General features: G+C 43.3%; 1 protein-coding gene across 1 annotated transcript in view; it reads left to right on the top strand.

Annotated features, from left to right (window-relative positions):
• LOC135212921 (ATP-dependent RNA helicase Ddx1-like) overlaps positions 1–20,139 on the top strand; it is a 407,348-nt gene that overhangs the window by 66,439 nt on the left and 320,770 nt on the right. Inside the window, exon 2 of the mRNA XM_064246662.1 lies at positions 10,319–10,370. Within this exon, the coding sequence (XP_064102732.1) occupies positions 10,319–10,370 (52 nt within the window). The remainder of the gene's footprint in view (positions 1–10,318; positions 10,371–20,139) is intronic.

Raw genomic sequence — 20,139 nt, 5'->3', positions numbered from 1 at the left:
GCGTCTTCCAGACGCGAAGCGTCATCAAGACGTCAAAACAAGAGACGTCATACATGACGCTCGGAGAGCGGGAAGCGTCATACAAGACGTCTTCTAAAGCGCGAGAGAAGCCGCAGGTTGTGACGCCTTCCAAGTCGATCAAATCGGGGAAAAGGAAAGACTTTCATTCCCTTAGCCCCTCTCCGATCAGGAGTTTGTCTCCTCCAGAAGAGGAAAGTTCTGAAAGGAGAACAGAAACTCAGGATTATCACGAGTTGGAGCAAAACTCGGATGATGACGATCATGGAAGAGAGGGCTTGTCCAACTATAAGGTGTTGACTACCCTGCTTCTGGAGGAATACGGAGACGAGTTGACTCCGGCTGCTCCTCCTTCTCCGCGTCTCGCTCTTTTCGAGTGCGAAGGCGAAGAAGCCTTCGTCTTTTCTGAAGATGAAGCCCACCATCTCGATGAAGCGGGCTTTTACACGCCTTAGACGCCTGATGAAGTCGAAGTGAAAGACTTAGTCAGGACAGTATTTTGCATGCCTCCAGCAAGGTTAGCTGGGAAAAGAGGCATATGGTACAAGACGGGGGAGGATTTGGGTATCGCTCTCCCTTCTACTACAGAGGCAGACTTTTCGACGTTAGTTGACGCTTCAAGGCGTCCAAGTCTTAATTCTGCTCGCATTACATGGAGTATTTCGGAACTGGATCATCTCCTCAAGGGACTTTTCCATGTATTGGAAGTCTTCAACTTCTTAGATTGGTCCTTGGGGTGGATGTCCAAGAAAGCTCACGATTCGCAGGGAATCGAACCTGAAGCCCTGTTATGCATTTTGTCTTTGCATCGAAAACAAAGCAGTACAGGATGATCTTTGGAAGTCTCTTCATTATTTGGAGCAGGTCTTTTGAAGAAAAGGACAGTGTATGGCGCCTTCTTAACAAAGGCAGTCTCGACATGCTCAGAGGGCAGCTCTACTATATGCACCTCTGTCGGACTATTTTGTTTCCCTTCTAAGTTAGTGAAGGACGTAGCTCACTCTTTAACTGAGAAGGACGACACAGGATCTTCTGACGCAGTCAGCTAGGAAGAAGAAATAAAAACTGCTTTAGTTTCGGCACAAGAAAGAACCTAGCACTTCTATGCAGCCCTTTCGAGGTGGTCCGATCTCCAGACCTCCCGCGAGAAGGAAGGCTCCAGAGAGAAGAGGTAGGTCCGCCTTTCGTCCCTTTAAAAAGGGAAAATGAAACATTTCTCCTCCAAGCACCAGTAGGTGCCAGGCTCCTGGGATTCGTGGAGGCCTGGACACTGATAGACGGCAGACGCGTCTTCACTAAATATCATAAGGAAGGGATATCGTATCCCTTTCCTGAATTACTCCGCCCCTAACATCAATACCAAGGGAACTATCAGCCAAAGTACAAGGATCCTGTGCTGAGGGATACTCTTCGATCGATGGTGGAACAAATGTGGGACAAGAGTGCAGTAGAACTAGTACGGATCAAAACTCCCCGGGGTTTTACAATCGCCTTTTTCTAGTGGCGAAAGCCTCGGGAGGCCGGAGCCACCAGACTAGACGTCAGCGCTCTGAACAAATTTGTTCAGAAGGAGAAGTTCTCCATGGAGACTTCTGCTTCAGTCCTAGCGTCATTACGACAAGGAGATTGGATGGTGTCTCTAGATCTCCAAGACGTCCTACTTTCACGTCCCGATCCACCCTTCGTCGAAGAAGTACCTCCGTTCATGACGGGGGGAAGGATCTTTCAGTTCAGAGCCTTGTGTTTCGGCCTGTCCACAGCTCCTCAGGTCTTCACAAGCCTGATGAGGAATGTGGCGAGATTTCTTCATCTCAAAGGAGTGAATGTCTCGATGTACCTAGACGACTGGCTCATCAGGTTGCCAGATCGGAGAGACAGTGTTTGGAGGACCTAAAGTTAACTCTGGATTTGACCAAGGCGTTGGGATTGCTGGTGAACCTCGAGAAGTCTCAGCTGACCCCCAGACAAGACCTAGTCTATCTGGGATTCGGATGGATTCTCGGGGTTTTCGAGTTTTTCCTTCGCAAGAGAGAACCGCAAAAGGTTGAGGATAATCTCTCTCTTCTTAGAGAAGCAGCAAACGTCAGCGAGGGGAATGGTTTGAGCCTTAATGGGGGACGCTTTCCTCGCTGGAACAATTCTTCCCTCTCGGAAGACTTCATATCCGTCCACTTCAATTCTTCCTCAAGAAGTCTTGGAGCTGGGAAAACAAAAACGGACAACTGTCGGACGTTTTTCCCATTCCAGTGGAGGTAAAGGCACACCTACAGTGGTGGTTGCTACCTCTGGAAGAGAACAAAGGAATCTCTCTAAGAACACAGAACCCAGACCTAGTGTTGTTCTCCGACGTCGGAGACAGGGTGGGTTGGGGAGCGACATTAGGCTCGGAGGAAGTGTCAGGCACCTGGGAACCAGCACAGGTGTCCTGGCACATGAAAAATTGCAAAGAGCTCTTCGCCGTACACCTGGCTTTGAAGAGCCTAGAAACCTCTGGTGAGAGACAAGATAGTGCAAGTAAACGTGGACAACACCACCGCACTTGCCTACATTCGGAAACAGGGAGGGACACACTCCTCGTTCCTTTACGAACTCACGAGGGACCTATTACTTTGGACGTCTCACAGGAACATCTCCCTGCTGACAAGGTTCGTACAGGGAGTAAGGAATGTGAGGGCGGACAGGCTCAGCAGGAGGAACCAGGTCCCTTCATACAGAATGGACTCTGCACGAGGAAGTGTGTCTCGATCTCTGGTCTCTGTGGGGAACTCCTCATGTGGATCTCTTCGCAACATACATTTCAAAAAGGCTCCCAGTGTTTTGCTCGGTCGTGGAAGACCCAAGAGCAATTATGGTAGACGCCTTCCTGCTAAACTGGTCTCGAGTGGACGTTTACGCTTTTCCCCCTTTCAAAATCCTGGGGTTAGTATTGAAAAAGTTTGTGGCGTCAAAAGAGACGAGGATGACTTTAATAGCCCCCTTTTGGCCGGCCCAGGAATGGTTCACGGAGGTGGTAGAGTGGATCGTAGACTTTCCAAGATCCCTACCAGAAAGGACGGATCTTCTCAAAACAACCACACTTCAAGAGGTACCCATCAAAACTCCCCGCTCTCGCTCTGACTGCCTTTCGACTATCGAAAGACTTGTCAGAGCGAGAGGCTTTTCTCGCGAAGTGGCAAGCGCGATCGCGAGAGCTCGCAGAACCTCCACTACGAAAGTATACCAGTCGAAGTGGGAGGTCTTTAGAAGGTGGTGTAGAGCCAAGAAGTTGTCCTCCTCCTCTACATCTATAGCGGAAATTGCTGATTTCTTGCTATTCCTGAGAGTAAAATCATCTAGCCGTATCCACAATAAAGGGATACAGGAGTATGCTCGGCTGTATTCAGGAACAGAGGTTTAGATCTGGCAAATAACAAAGATCTCCACGATCATCATTAATCTTTTGAGACTTCAAAGTCTTCGGAACCAGTACCTCCGAACTGGAACTTGGACGTAGTCCTCAAATATCTGTCTTCGGATAGATTCGAGCCTCCGCATCGAGCATCATTTAGAGACATAACTAGAAAATGCCTATTTCTTTTATCGTTAGCGACGGCAAAAAGAATTAGTGAGTTACAAGCTCTGCAGGATAAAGTAGGATTCAAGGGAGACTCGGCGATTTGCTCGTTTAAGACTCTGTTTTTAGCGAAAAAACGAGAATCCCACGAATCCCTGGCCTAGGTCATTCGAAGTCAAAGGAATGTCTAGTCTCGTAGGCAGAGAAGCAGAGAGGTCTCTATGCCCTGTTAGAGCTCTGAAGTTCTATCTTCAGAGGAAGCGTCAGTTGGGAGGCTCTAGACAAGGTCTTTGGTGCGCGGTAAAAGACCCCACAAGACTGATGTCAAAGAATGCTCTAGCGTTCTTTGTAAGAAACGTCATTACGGACGCTCATAAGGTCTGTCCTGACGAACAATTACAACTACTGAGGGTAAAAGCTCATGAAGTAAGAGCGGTTGCGACGTCTCTCTCGTTTTATAAGAATATGTCGCTTAAAAACATTATAGATACGACATATTGGAGATGCAACTCAGTATTTGCATCTCATTACTTGAAAGACGTGCGGAGTTTTTGTGACGTATGAGAAGTGCTTTTCTCTAGGTCCTATCGTATCGGCAGATACGATTCTGGGTACGGGAGCCGACACCAATCCTTAAATGTATATACTGTTCTTCTGTTTGGATATGGTCGAGAATCTCTTCGAACAATGGAGGATTCAGGCTCGCACGGGCGGCCGTCTATGTTGTTCATAAGAGAATTCTCGTCATATCCAATTAGTTGAGTATAATTTTTTTTTTGAAAAATTATGTATGTGCGTAGTGGTTTTGAGTTACGGTTGTTGTGACGAGTTCGGGGGATAACTCGTAACAATCCTTAGTTCTAACACATGGTTAGGATCAGGTGGTCGGGATTGGTTGTGTGCTCCTTCATAAGGTGTATTGTCATATAAGTGGATCAGCACCCATTGACAAAGTCCTTTTAGGCTCTGCTGAGTAAGTGGGTAAGACCCCATCGGCAGACCCACAAGAACTCTTGGCCATAGATCACATATCTCGCTAAAGTTTCTTGAGGTGATGCAGACTACTGGGCAAACACCCACCAAGTCTACCACCTATCAGGTAGGAACCAAGGTTTTATTTATACCTACAACATATGTTGTTTACCTGTCTATTCCATATAGTAGCTGTCTCTTACCTCCACCGAAGGGTGCCAATCAGCTATGTATATATCTGGACAGGTAAGTTGATTGTATGAAAATGAGATTGTTATGTTAAAATAAGTTTCATACATACTTACCTGGCAGATATATACAATTAAAGGCCCACCCAGCCTCCCCGCAGGAGACAGGTGGAAGAGAGAAAATATGATAGAAAACGGGGATGGTTCCTAGTCCTGCCACCCAGGGCAGGCCGGTAGATACCTGACCTACCTGTAGCGAGTGGCGCGAAATTTGAATTTCTGTCGGGGGACGACGGAGTCTTTAGCTAGTATATATCTGCCAGGTAAGTATGTATGAAACTTTATTGTAACATAACAATATCATTTTTCCTAACTATACAAACCTGAGGTCCTTTTACACATAGTCCCACCTCATGCCACCCCTCACTCTGCAGTTTTTGCTTGGGCCAAAAGCAAAAGTGATTTGTTTACCTCCCAGTCGCGCGCGCGCGCCTGTCGGACAAGCAGTTAACTACCGAACCCCTTGTTCGAAAGCTTACGACCTATCCAGCTGCCGCTAGTACCTTCCTATTGTAAAAGGACCTCAGGTTTGTATAGTTAGGAAAAATGCAATTTTGGACAAATTGTCATTTTTGCCAAGTACAACTGAGTTGAATGATAACATCATCTGTTTGGCTTGCATTTCAACTATTGTACGATAATATACAATTACCATAGCTGTGTTATAAATGACATTATGTAGAATAGGACAGATATTTTTATATAATAACTTTATTTGCTATGGGTATATCTAAGATCAACAAAGAAATATACATTAAATTTAAACCAAGTTGTAGCTGAAGCTGAGAAAACTGTTCAAGCTACCAATGACTTTTATCATGCATCGGCAACAAGGATAAAACCCCTGTAAACTTATGCCATCAAACACAACCGTAGATAAAATTGAGAGAAATTAATTTTAATCAAAACTGCTGGGCTTGAAAGAACACATTTTACTGTTGTTTTCACGCCGATAATATATGGCGGTCCCCGGGTTACGACGGTTCCGGCTTACGACGTTCCGAGGTTACGACGCTTTTTCTTAAATATTCAATGGAAAAATCCGTCCTGGGTTACGACGCTTGTTCCGAGGTTACGACGCTGACGCTTCCGACGCTCCGAGTTAACGACGCTTTTAAAAAACGCATACTATGATAAAAATCCTTTATAGTTTAGCACAGTATATTAATAAAAATAAGTTTCTGGTTAGATTACAACAAAAATTTTGAGATTATGATGATTTTCGACACTTTTTATGTTGTATTTTTCTATGTTTTTTAGTGACGCCTCATATGCGGAACTAGTTTCCGAGCGAATGAATACATACTAGTTTACATATAACAGTCCAAAAGCGCAAATAATGAAAAAAAATCATTGCTTGTTTCCAGTAATCAATAACAAAACGAAGTTTCTGGTTAGATTACAACGCAAATTCCAAGTATCCAAAGAGAGACATTATCCAGTAATTTGATCAGAGAGAGAGAGAGAGAGAGAGAGAGAGAGAGAGAGAGAGGCGTCTTCCGCCGCTCCGAGTTAAGGACAGAGAAGTGTTCGTTTTGTTAAACGGCCTCTGACTCATGCCAGTAAATGTTTTGTTGTTGATACAATAATATAAAGCCTATTTAAAGATACGTTACTTTAATTAGTCTATATGATACGTAAATAGTAATCAACTGTTCTTGTAGCCCTCAATATTTGGCAAAATCGAAGTATCCAAAGAGAGACATTATCCAGTACGTAATTTGATCAGAGAGAGAGAGAGAGAGAGAGAGAGAGAGAGAGGAGAGAGAGAGAGAGAGAGAGAGAGAGAGACGCTTTGGCAACAATGGTCTCGGGGGTTTTTATAGCTTCCTTCTGCTTGATGATCGTGGATATTGTAGAAGGATTTCGACCATACTCGTTTGCCAAATCGACGATACGAACGCCACGTTCATGCTTTGCTATAATTTCATGTTTTGCTTCCATCGAAATAATTTTCTTGGGTTTTTCTTATCACCTGCTTTGTCTAGCTTTGAGACCCATGGTTAATAATAAAATAGACAAAATAACACGAAAAATAGGCGCAAATACAACGAACTAAACAACGACGTGTTAACATGCAGCACCAACAAACAAACAGACTGAACGCCAATTTATCGGTCGCCTATACAACTAACACTCATTGCAAAATCGTATCTCAAATATTTCGTTGTATATCAAAGCTTGTATTTTCGCAAATTTTCTGTTATATCTCAAAACATTCGTATATTAGGGCAATCGTATGTCAAGTTTCCAATGTAATTTGATCAGAGAGAGAGATGGAGAGAGAGAGAGAGACGAGAGAGATGAGAGATAGAGAGAGAGAGAGAGGAGAGATTGACGATGACCGAGAGAGAGAGAGACGCTTTGGCAACAATGGTCTCGGGGATTGACGTAACGTTTATTTTCTGAGCAGATAGGACAGAGAAGTGTTCGTTTCATAAACGGCCTCTGACTCATGGCAGGAAATGTTTTGTTGATACTAATATATAAGCCTATTTAAAGATACATTTACTTTAATTAGTCTATATGATACGTAAATAGTAATCAGCTGTTCTTGTAGCCCTCAAGATTTTGCAAAATCACTCCAGGTTGTACATAAAACTTCAAGAATGTAGTGTCACCAGAGGATTACAATAGTTTTTACCTTCAAGAACCAGCATTCTTTTATGAAAATAACTCCAGGTTGTACATAAAACTACAGGAAACGACATGTAGTGTAACCAAAGGATTACAAGTAAGGTTTTTATAACTTTTTATTAGTTTAAGACATATTTCCAAGCGTCGTTCCGGCTTACGACGATTTTCGGCTTACGACGTGTCTCAAGAACGGAACCCCCGTCGTAACCCGGGGACTGCCTGTACTAAATGAAAGATAAATATCGTGAAAATAGCGATTGGAATCATGTAATTTTTTTTACTCTATAAACATGCCACCAATATAATCTGTTAACGAGAAAAATACTTTAGTTCACAATCACAATGAGTCGTATTTAAGTCATATTTCCACATAAAAACACGTCTTATAAGGAAAAATTACCTTGTCTCATATAAGTAAAGTATCTATATATTCGTTATTGCTAACTAGAGGCAAGAAATTTTGCTCAGAATTGAGTTAAATATGGTGAAACGAACTCGTATTCGCTATCAGCTGATTTCCAAACCAAAACATTGACTGCTATGTTAGTAATATTTTATAATACATGTACAATAATGTGAGAATACATACAGTGGTCCCCCCATATTCGCGGGGGATGTGTACCAGACCCCCCCGCGAATAGTTAAAATCTGCGAATGTTTGGAACCCCCTCTAAAAATTATCATAAACCCCTATCCTAAACATGCAAATACCAAAGTATCCCTTAAAGACCATCCTTCATCAAATATACATAAAATATCCTATTATGGTTCATATTAATCTTTGAAATATTATTAATACTATTTTAAAGCAAATCTTACATTTTATGTTTATACATAAATACATACTATGTACGTACTGAATGACTTAGTTACGTATGTGAAAATAATTCAGTCCCCCCATAAGTATTCAGTCATGCACGTTTTCTTTCATACTGTTACTATTTGAGACATCCATTTTCCTTTTACAGTGGATCAATGGAAATGTGAAGTCACAAATACCAAATGTCTATTTAAAGTATTGTCCTACATCAAATATACCATTGAATTGGTATTATTAATATCATTTTAAAGTAATCTTAAACATTTTACCATTAGAAATATATAAACAGCCAATAGCAGAGAGAGAGAGAGAGAGTGAGAGAGAGAGAGAGGGTTGTCCTTATTTAAAAGAGTGAAGTGGATAGATTATTGTACTTCTTTAAAATACTATCACATATGAATTTTGAATATAGTTATATTACTATTATTATATTATGCAAAAAAAAATAATAAACATACACATGTACCATAGAAATTCTCTCATCTCAGTAAAAGAGAGAGAGAGAGAGTACATTATCGTAAGATATGGCAGCACAGTTGTTGGACCCCAGCCAACTCGGCTTGCTACTGGAATTCTGAGAGAGAGATGCGGGGTAATGAGCATTTTCTTTCATTCTTCTTACCGTAATTCTTTTTATTTATAAACTAAAATCTTGCTAATTCACTTTATAGTATTTTGTTTCTTTAATAGAATTTATAGTTCTCTTACATCGCTTTAAGAGAGAGAGAGAGAGAGAGAGAGATTATCGTAGTATTTGTAAAATACTTTCACATATGATTTTTGTAATTACAGTTATTATTATTATTATTTGAAAATATTAATAAACATATTACGCATATATGGTACCATAAAAATCTCTCATCTCAGTAAAAGAGAGAGAGAGAGAGAGAGAGAGAGAGAGAGAGAGAGAGAGAGAGAGAGAGAGAGAGAGAGAGAGAGAGAGAGAGGGGGGGGGGTGTGGAAATTTCATGCCCACGTGATGGCAGCCACAAATCAGCTCCTTCCCCCTCCGGTCACTTAACTTGATACGTATATCTGAGTTTTAGTACCTTGAGTTAGAGAAAGAATCTGACTGGGATTTCCTTCGTTCTTCCATAATTTTTTAAATTTATAGGCTAAAATCTTACTATTTCACTATGGTATTTTCTTTAATGAATTGATATTATTGCTGTATAAATTAATATTAATATTTGAAAATAATAAATCATTTATTTATCATACAAAAAAACATATATCTTTGTAGTAGAGAGAGAGAGAGAGAGAATTATTATGTTTATTATGATATCATTTAACTTATTAAACTTACTAATACAGTATTAATCAAAAAATTAATAGTTGAAAATTAGTAAATCATTTTTGTATCATAAAAATGTATTTAGTCATGAAAATAAACATCAAAATACACTAATTAGTGATTATTTTTGTCGGAAAATTCCGCGAATGGGCGAGTCCGTCCGCGAATAATTTCTAGATAGATTCCAAAGAAAAATCCGCTAATGTGTGAGTCCGCGAATCCGGAGAACGCGAATACGGGGGGGAACACTGTACATTAATATTCGATACAGTGAAGTAATGTATAACTTTTTAAAAGATTCATTGAAAAGATGCATATTTACTTCTTTGCTTATCTTAATTTTTGTCACTACACCATTTAAGCAGCAGCATCATCTCGAGCTTGTACCTCAATTTTTTGCTCGTGTAACAAAGCAAAAAATCGACCAAGTGACGACTCGTACCTCGGAAAACTCTTACATTAATTCACTCGTAGGTCAAGTTACCACTATATATTTTTAAGGCAAATGTTATATGTAGTAGTATACTGTAGAAATCTGTTCTATATACAGTGTAAAGTTTTTGAAATTTCACATAAAGTACATTTATACTTATGCATACCTCTCTTTATGATATTACTGTGTTCCATGAAATGTTTTATCCACTAAGCATATGAACCTAAGAAGGAAAAACTATGTAGACTGCTGAGCAGTAAATGTTAATGCACTAACCTATTGCTGTGATGTAACTCAGTCATTTACTAATACCTGAATTGATGCTCTAATTTTCCTTTTCCAGAAATGGGCGTTTTGCCAGAGATTGCCAAGGCTGTGGAGGAAATGGATTGGACGTATGTATGATAAATTCAAAACTCTTGACCTTGTATGTGATTTAAAATTTTACAGGTACTCCTCGTTTAATGGCTGGGTACTGTTCCAGCGACCGCTTGGTTAAGGGAATTCGTTGTTAAGTGTGTTATTCTCTTTATTTCAACTAATAGCATTCATTTTCAGTCATACGTATACAGGCAGTCTCTGGTTATCAGTGGGAGTTCTGTTCTCGGCTGGGTGCTGATAAGCGAAAACTGCCATTAACTGAAACTCAGCGATTTATTGTTCTGATAATTGGTTAGTGGCACCTCGGTTAGGTATATGTTATGGCGCCGTAACTCTATTATTGGCCCCCCTATGGCACCGATAACCGGAAATCGGCACATTATGACACCATAAATCACCAATTTTATGGTGCTAGACCAGATTGCCATTAACCGAGTCCCCTGATGACCGAGGACTGCATGTATTATGCGCAGAACTAGTTTCCGACGTAGCCTACTACTTGGCTACGTTCTGACAAAGCTTTTATCGTTATTGTTCTTGTATTTTCACTTCATCATTTTATAGCTTCATTGTGTATATTTTCTTTAAAATACGTAATGTACTTTATTAAACACATTTAGCCTACATTTCCAAGTTAGCCTACTAATAAGTCAGTACAGTACTAAACTTTTCTCAGAATCTGCGCATTATTATTGGTGACTATCATATCCTAATTTTGGTATTTCATAATTACTGCTATTAGTTTCTTCATCATTTATTTTGATTGTAGGGGGTAGTGAGATGAAAAAAATAGAGATTGAATTTCAGTTATCACAGTGCATTTGAATGTCGCCGTCAAAAAGTAAACAGAGCACACTGCCATCAATTGAGGAAGTGAACGCTAAGCAATTAATTATCATAGATGAAGATTTACGATTGCACTTCTTACCTCTAGTATCATCTGATCTCGTGGGTGACATATCGAATACTTATGTAAATACACGATTATATAAAAGAAATGATCAAACTGTATTACATATGTCTTTCAAGCAGCATACAAATAGTAAGAATTCAATTCGTGCATGCCAAATGTCTCATTGTTTTGATTATAAAAGGTTTGACTTGGTAGAGACTTCTCTAGTGGAATACGTATTTAAAAATATATATTTTCCTGTTAATATAAAAAACATATTTGACTTCACACATTTTTGCTGTCTTGAACTTGTAAACAATACGTGGCGTCACCCTGTTGTCCACGAACCTAACTAATGGCGGCTGAATCAAGCTAACCACAGGAGTTCCCGGACCAAAGAATGCCAGTTTTAAGAGTTTCAAGGTTATAGCTTTTCTCTACAAAGTATATTAAAGCCTTATTAATTTTTTTAGCTATAGATTTCAAGGTTTTCAAAACCTATGCTAGGCTAGATTATTGGCACTGAAAGCCTTTCTCCTGACCACTATTTGGCAATATTTTTTTTTTCATTTTATGGTTTCTTTTCTCTTCATCTTGCTGTCGTAACTCCGAGTTGTCGTAAAACAAGTACGTACATCGTTAAATGGGGAGTACCTGTATATATGTAACTTACCAAGTAATTATATAGCTAAAAGTTTCTAGTATCGGCAGCTAAAAAAATTTGAAATTTGTGGGAGTGTTTTGTGTGTGTGTGTGTGTGTAGGTAACTAGCCCCGCCCACTTTTGGGAAAAAGAGGAACTGAGCAGAGAAAACCAATTTTTTTCTGCCAGCTTAGACGATGACAGCAGTTGTGAGCAGTGAAGCTTTTGAAATTATATCTTCATTGATTTTGGTTGATTGTCTATCTCAAAATTGGTGAAGTAATTTGTTTCGGTAGCCATTTGGCTATTTAGATATTTTGTACATGAACTTCCCTGCCAGATATATACTTAGCTATAGTCTCCGACGTTCCGACAGAATTTCAAATCTCGCGGCACACGCGACAGGTAGGTCAGGTGGTCTACCTTACCCGCCGCTGGGTGGCAGGTGTATGAACCAAACTATCTCTCCAGCCAGATTTTTTTCTGTCGCTGAAGCGATAACAACTGTTGTCGTTTCATTCCGATATATTCTTCATTTCTCGCTTGCCTGGAGATTGATTTGGACATTTTGGTGACGTATTCGCTCTATTTTGGCTTGGCATACGCTGATTGTGGACCGTTATTGACTTTGCGCTGGATTTTCCTGTAGAATGTCTGATTTTGATTCTGTTTCCAAAACTCCAGTTTTGTTTAGAGTATGTTTGACTGATGGATGTAAGGTGAGGTTACCGAAAGCTGCGGTTGACCCTCACACTATCTGTGTTAAATGTAGGGGGGAATGAATGTTCGTTTAGTAACCCGTGTCAAGAGTGTGAGGTTTTGAACGAAGATGAATATAAGGCTCTTTCTTCTTATATTAGGAAACTTGAAAGGGATAGGGTACGCAAAGCTTCTTCAAGGAGTTCGAGCAGGTTGAGAATGAGTGAGAATGAAACTAACATTAATGTCGTTTTAGAACGTTCCTCCCAGGTCTCAGCTCCTGCTCCCCGCACCGAAGCCGTAGATTCGTCTTCGGAGGCGGCGGCCTCAAAAGCTTCCTTGTGTTCTAAGGAAGACAAGAATCTTCGTACTGATCAAGGTAAGAGTGTCAGTGATGATAAGTGCAGTGTACCCAGTGATGTGGAGGGTGCGTCTGACCGGCTCCTTAGTGCCTCCAGGCCTAGACCTCTTCCAGACTCCCAGTTCCAGTGGAGGAGGAAAGTCGAAAGCCGCAGGAGGGCTAGGGAGAGCCCCCACCGGTCAGGCGTCCCCTCGGCAGATCCTGAAGTTCGCTCCCAGGCTGCCTTGGATCGTAAGAAGAAGAATATTCTTCGTCAGTGTTTTTCGTCGTCCTCTTCTCCTTCGCCGAAGCGTGGTTGGAGCTCTAAGGAGGTGTCACGCCCGTTGAAGAGGGCTGCGGAGGCTCCCTTCAGTACGTTAGCGTCCAGCCCAGAAGACTTTTCTGATGTAGCTTCCTTGCAAGCAAAGAAGCCTAGGAGATCCTGTGATCGCCCTCCTTCTCCCGCTCCTCACGCTGAGCTTGCTTCGGAAGAAGATCCTGGGGACTCTCCTTCCCGAGTGCTAGCGGGCCTACAAGCTCAGATCACAGCCTTGGCGGACTCCTTGGCATCGAGATCGCGTAGAAGGAAGGATTTGTCTCTCCCTATCAAGAGATCGAGGCGCTTTTCGTCGGAAGAGCGCTCTCCTTGTAATCGGCGATCTCCTTCTTTTGAGGATACTTCTACACATCGTAGGATTTCACGAGAGGAACACCACTCCCGCTCGGAGGTGTCGAGACGCCATTCGTCGGATAGGCGCTCCTTGGACTGTGAAGATATTTCCCCAGATCGGATTCCTGCCTCGGGTAGACGCTCAGCCCCTTCTGTTTCTCCTTCTTCTAGAGTTCGTGCAAGAAGAGAGAGTCGCTCAGGTCATAGAAGACTTATTTCGTCGTCTCCGTCTTGTCTTTCTTCTCCTCGCCTTCTCAGAGAACCTAGGGAATGCCCTTCTGAAAGTAGGCGCGCTTCTCCTTCCGACTACGGTCGTCGGGCGTCGGATAACGTGACTGATAGGCGCTCATCGCATGGAGTTCGCTCCTCCCCTTGTAAGACATCAAGAGTCTAGTAGGAGCCCTGCGCCTGGTAACGCTTGTCCTTCTTTTAGTAGGCGCTCTTCGTTCTCGAGACTCCCTACTCCTGATCGGTCTCCTCTTGCTAGAAGTCAAGAACGCCTCAAGCGCCCTGCTTCTGTTAGGCGCTCGGAGCCTTACAGACGTTCTCCCCTTGGTAAGGACCAAGATCTCGTCGAACGCCCCGTTCCGTTTAAGCGCTCGGAGCATAACAGCCGCTCTCCGCTAAGTAGGCATCAAGAGCCTCTCAAGCGCCCTGCTCCTGATAGGCGCCCTATTTTTAGCAACGTTTCGCCGCTTGGTAGGCGCCAGGATTCCCCTAAGCGCCCTGTGACAGATAGGCGCTCGGCGCCTAGTAGCAGCTCTCCTCACGGTCGGCGCCAGGATTTTAGTAGGCGCTCTCCCTCTCGTAGTTTCCCTAGGGATAGACGTGGTCTTTCTAGGGAAGGGAGTCCTTCCTCTTTTGCTGTTAAGAGTTTGTCTTCGTTTAGGAAGGAATGCGAGTTTAGACAAGAATTTTCGGATAAGCGTCCTTCTATTACGACTCGTCGTTCTCCTGTATCTTCTCCTCATTCAAGACGTTTGTCTCCTTCATCGCACTGTACCCCAGCTAGGAAATCATCTAAGGATTCTCATAAGGATCCTCATCCTCGTTCTCCTCATCCTCGTTCTCCTCTTCAAGAAGACCAGGAAGCCTCTGAGGAAGAAACTAATACATCGGCAGCAGTTTCTTCGTACAAGAAGCTCACAGAGCTTCTCCTTCAGGAGTTTGGAGAGTCTTTGAGCCCTACTGCTCCTCCTTCTCCACACTCGTTGTTCTCCACAGCGAAAGCAACGAAAGGATCTTCGTGTGTGAGAATGAAACCGACTCTTTCTATGAAGAAAGCGCTCAAGAGTTTCGGTTCATGGATGCGTACTAAAGAAGAAGCGGGGAAAACTATGTTTGCCTTCCCTCCGTCGAAGCTTTCAGGACGGACAGGATTTTGGTATGAGACAGGAGAACCCTTGGGACTGGGCCTTCCGTCTTCAGCTGACACAGATTTTTTGGCACTAGTAGACGCCACTAGAAGATCAGCTTTGAATTCGGCCAAAATACGTGGGCAATGAATGAAATAGATCACATTCTAAAAGCCATTTTTAGAGTCTTGGAAGTTTTCAACTTTCTCGATTGGTCCCTCGGAGTCCTAGCCAAGAAAACTCAAGGACCGGACACGTTTTCTCCGGAGGATTTGAATTGTGTCTTATCCTGTATGGATAAATCGGTGAGGGATGGGGCCAGCGAAATAGCTTCACTGTTTGGAGCAGGGGTCTTGAAGAAAAGATCAGTATTTTGCTCATTTTTAACAAAGTCTGTCTCACATGCTCAGAGATCGTCTTTGCTTTTTGCCCCTCTCTCTACGCAGCTGTTTCCTAAACACCTGGTTCAAGACATTTCGAAGGCTCTCTCTGCCAAAGCTACGCAGGACCTTCTAGCGCAGTCTGCAAGGAAGCCGCGCCCTACCTTCCAGACTAAGACGAAGAAAGCTAAGCCGACCTCTCAGGAACCCTTTTTCGAGGGGCTTCTACCTCTAGATCCTCTTCGTTCAGAGGTCGGAAACCAATAGAAGAGGGAGGACTTTTACGAAGTCAATCAAACCTCCCAAGTAAGACTCAAGTCCTTCAGACAACTGTAGACGCCAGGCTTTTACAGTTTGCAGAAGTCTGGGCCCAGAAAGACGCAGATGCCTGGACCCTGTCAATTTTGAGGAAGGGCTATCTCATCCCGTTCTCTTCGAGGCTTAAAATTTATAGGGTCTTTTTATATATAGTTCGGCATCAATGACATAGTTGTCACGATGCTAGATTAATATAGTATCAATCAATCTCTTCGAGGCCTCCCTTGACGAATACCCCGAGGGAGTTGACGGCCAGATACAGGGACCCCATCATGAATCAAGCCCTCGGACTAGCGGTAGATCAGATGCTGGAAAAGGAGGCGATCGAACTAGTGGCAGATCATCTTTCGGCAGGCTTTTACAACCGCCTGTTCCTAGTTCCGAAAATCCATCGGGATGGAGACCGGTGTTGGACGTAAGCGCCCTGAACTTCTTCGTCTAAAAGAAGTTCACGATGGGGACCACTGCCTCGGTGTTAGCAGCACTCCGTCCAGGGGACTGGATGGTGTCCTTGGACTTACAGGACGCTTACTTCCACGTACCAATCCATCCTTCCTCGAGGAAGTTTCTAAGATTCATGATGGGGGGAAGAATCTTCCAATTCAGGGCCCTGTGTTTTGGCCTCTCCACGGCCCCCCAAGTCTTTACGGCCATCATGAGGAATGTGCACAATGGCTTCACCTAGAAGGGGTGAGGATTTCGCTCTATCTCGACGATTGGCTTATAAGGGCCAATTCCAGAGATCGTTGTCTGAAGGACTTGAAGAAAACCCTGGATTTGACTTATTCCTTAGGACTTCTGGTCAATCTGCAGAAGTCAAGTCTGATTCCCGCTCAAGAGTGCGTTTATCTGGGGATCCAGATGAACTCTCTGAGTTTTCGGGCTCTTCCGTCACAGGAAAGGATAGCCCGGGGACTCGAAAAAGTAGCAACCTTCTTAGGGAAAGAAGTATGCACAGTGAGGGAGTGGATGAGTCTGCTGGGGACGCTCTCCTCACTGGAGCAATTTGTTTCCCTAGGAAGGTTGCACCTGAAACCGCTCCAATTCTTTCTTCATCGGAATTGGAGTCGTCCTTCTCAGGATTTGAAGTTCTCCCTGTCAATTTCTCATCAAATCAAGAAGGAGTTAGCATGGTGGGCGGATCCCAACAAGTTTCTCGCAGGGACTGCCTCTTCAGTCCCACCAGAACCCCCAGCCTGGTGTTGTTCTCCGATGCGTCGGAAACAGGTTGGGGGGCGACTCTGGGAACCAAGGAGGTGTCAGGAACCTGGGTGGGGGACCAGTCTTCCTGGCACATCAACAGGAAAGAACTAATAGCCGGGTGGCTTGCTCTGAAGGAGTTCGAGTCAGATGTGACAGGAGCAGTTGTGCAAATAAACTTGGACAACACCACGGCTCTGGCATACATCAGGAAACAGGGGGGGACGCATTCCTTCTCTCTGTACGAAACAGCAAGAGATCTTCTTCTGTGGACAGAAGAAAGGGGGATAAAACTTCTCACCAGATTCATACAGGGAGAAAGGAATGTAAGGGCAGATCTCCTCAGCAGGAAAGATCAGGTCCTTCCCACAGAGTGGACTCTGCACCAAGATGTTTGCCAGAGCCTTTGGAAGTTGTGGGGCAGGCCTCTCTTAGACCTGTTTGCAACTTCAAAGAACAAAAGACTGGATCTGTATTGCTCGCCCATCTCGGATCCAGGAGCAATAGGGATAGACGCTCTCCTACTCGATTGGAAAGGACTCGATGTATACGCGTTTCCCCCCTTCAAGATTCTGGGGGTTGACTTTGAAAACGTTCGCAGTTCAGAGTCAGATTCCGCGAGGATGACTTGATAGCTCCCTTTGGCCAGCACAAGATTGGTTCACAGAGGTGCTGGAATGGCTAGTGGATTTTCCAAGATCGCTTCCTCTAAGGAGCGATCTACCCTCACGTACAGCCCCACTTCGACAGGTACCACAAAAACCTCCCCGCTCTCAGTCTGACTGGCTTCCAGAAAACTGGTCAGAGCGAAAGGCTTTTCGTCAGCAGCTGCCAAGGCAATCGCTAGAGCGAGGAGGTCTTCCACCTTACGAGTGTACCAGTCGAAGTGGGATGTCTTCAGAAGATGGTGCAAGAGGAATAACGTTTCCTCTTCCAGTACCTCTGTGAATCAAATTGCAGGCTATCGTAGTATGTTGGCTAATGTCTTCAGGCACAGGGGCCTCAACTTATCGGAAGATAAGGACCTACAGGACCTTATTAGGTCTTTTGATACAACGAAAATGCAGTCTCCTAAGACACCTAGCTGGAATTTGGATGTAGTTCTTCAATTCCTTGGGTCCTCTAGGTTTGAACCCCCTAATTCAGCCTCATTCAGAGACCTTACCAAGAAGACTCTGTTTTTGATGGCTCTAGCTTCCGCCAGAAGAGTGAGTGAGCTTCAGGCGATTGATGGTAATTTGGGTTTTAAGGAGGACTCTCTCATTTGCTCTTTCCTTCCTGGTTTTCTTGCAAAGAATGAGAACCCATCAAGTCCATGGCCCAAGAACTTCGAGATTCGTGGGTTATCTTCTTTGGTAGGAGAAGAACCCGAGAGAACTCTTTGCCCAGTGAGAATGGTGAAATACTACCTTAGAAGAAAAGAGCAACTGAAAGCCAACCGAGTAGGTCCTGTGGTGTTCAGTAAAAGAGCCTACTCGTCCATTGTCGAAGAACGCATTGTCCTTCTTCTTGAGAAGCCTCATCAAAGAAGCACACGGATCCTGCAGAGAAGAACATCTTAAGCTTCTTAAAGTGAAAGCACACGAAGTAAGAGCCATAGCAACTTCTCTTGCTTTCAAACAAGAATAGTCCGTGCGAAATCTGATGGAGACAACAATTGGAGATGTCAGTCGTTGTTCGCGAACCACCACCTAAACTTTACGTGATGGTGAGAATCACTTACGAAAAATGCTTCGCCTTTGGGCCCGTACGTATCTGCGGATTCAGTGCTGGGGCAGGGAGCTGGAACTCATCCCTGTTTAGTTAGTATAAATTTTTTCCCCTTGTATTTGTTGTTTGTTGGTTGCCTTAAAAGAGGATGCATGAAGGCATCTCTTTAGGTCGTAATACTAATCTTTAGTAGTTTGGTTAGGTGGTCTGATGAGTGTGGCTCCTTGCAGTAGTAGTGGTTAGGACCTGTTAAGATAGGGACGAACTCCCTTTAACAGATCCGACTTGGATTCTACCACACAAAGGGATCATATATCCCAGTGGTAGATCCGAGAGTCTTTCAGCATCAGGTCACGTCCTAGCTGTAGCTATCCAGGCAACGCAGACTCAGAGACAGTATCAATGAAGTCTTCTGCCTGAACAGGTAAGAACCAAGGTTATTTATATCCTACAACATCAGTTGTTTCTTATCTCTCCTTATTACTTTAGCTGTCTCTTACCCTCCACCAAGGGTGCCAATCAGCTAAGTATATATCTGGCAGGGAAGTTCATGTACAAAAATGATATTGTTAAACTACAATAAAGTTTTGTACATACTTACCTGGCAGATATATACGTCTAATGGCCCACCCAGCCTCCCCTCAGGAGACAGGTGAAAGAAAAAAATCTGGCTGGAGAGATAGTTTGGTTCATACACCCGCCACCCAGCGGCAGGTAAGGTAGACCACCTGACCTACCTGTCGCGTGTGCCGCGAGATTTGAAATTCTGTCGGAACGTCGGAGACTATAGCTAAGTATATATCTGCCAGGTAAGTATGTACAAAACTTTATTGTAGTTTAACAATATCATTTTAGAATCGATTACTAATAATGACTTTTTGCCTGATTGTGACGATTCGTGACCAAGAATTTGCTTTTCGACGTGTTGTCCTGCAGTATACCTGACACAAGTTCAACAAGTATTCGCTGTATTACTTCTAGACTAACTTTAGTGAAGTATGATTCGTACACTTAGTTTATGTTTTGCAGGGGTCAAGTATGTTCAGTTAGTTTGTCTTCTAATGAGTGTAAGGATTGGGGACTTAAGAAAAGTTTTCAATTCTCATCTGAATACAGGTAGTACCTGGTTATCGGCGATCCGGTTTTATGATGCTTGTCCAGCGTCGAAAATCAGCGGCACCAAAATTCACTGATTTCCGGTTATTGACACCAATGATAGTGTATTTGCTCCGATACATACCAAACAGAGGTGTCATTAACCAGTTAATGGTGCCAAAGTCAAGTTAGCGCTGACAATCGCCAATTTTTGGGGATCAGCGATTTTTGCATATCACCAAGCCATTGGAACGGAACTCCCATAGATTATCAGGGACTGCTTGTAAGTTAGAGAAGAAAAGAGAGAGAAAAGTGACGGTACTCATATTGTGGGTCCTTTGAGAGCTTTTATTCAAAATAAGTGTTGTAAGTGGAAGTGAAGTGTTACTGGAGGAGCTGGCTACTAGGCCCGCTGATTCTCTTACCATACTCCCCCACAACAGGGAAAAGCTATACAGTGGGTCCCCCGTATTTGCGTTCTC

Source organism: Macrobrachium nipponense, chromosome 42, assembly GCF_015104395.2.
Source record: "Macrobrachium nipponense isolate FS-2020 chromosome 42, ASM1510439v2, whole genome shotgun sequence".
Lineage (NCBI taxonomy): Eukaryota > Metazoa > Arthropoda > Malacostraca > Decapoda > Palaemonidae > Macrobrachium > Macrobrachium nipponense.
The sequence above is the reverse complement of the archived record's forward strand: the minus strand, read 5'-3'. Positions and strand labels throughout refer to the sequence as shown.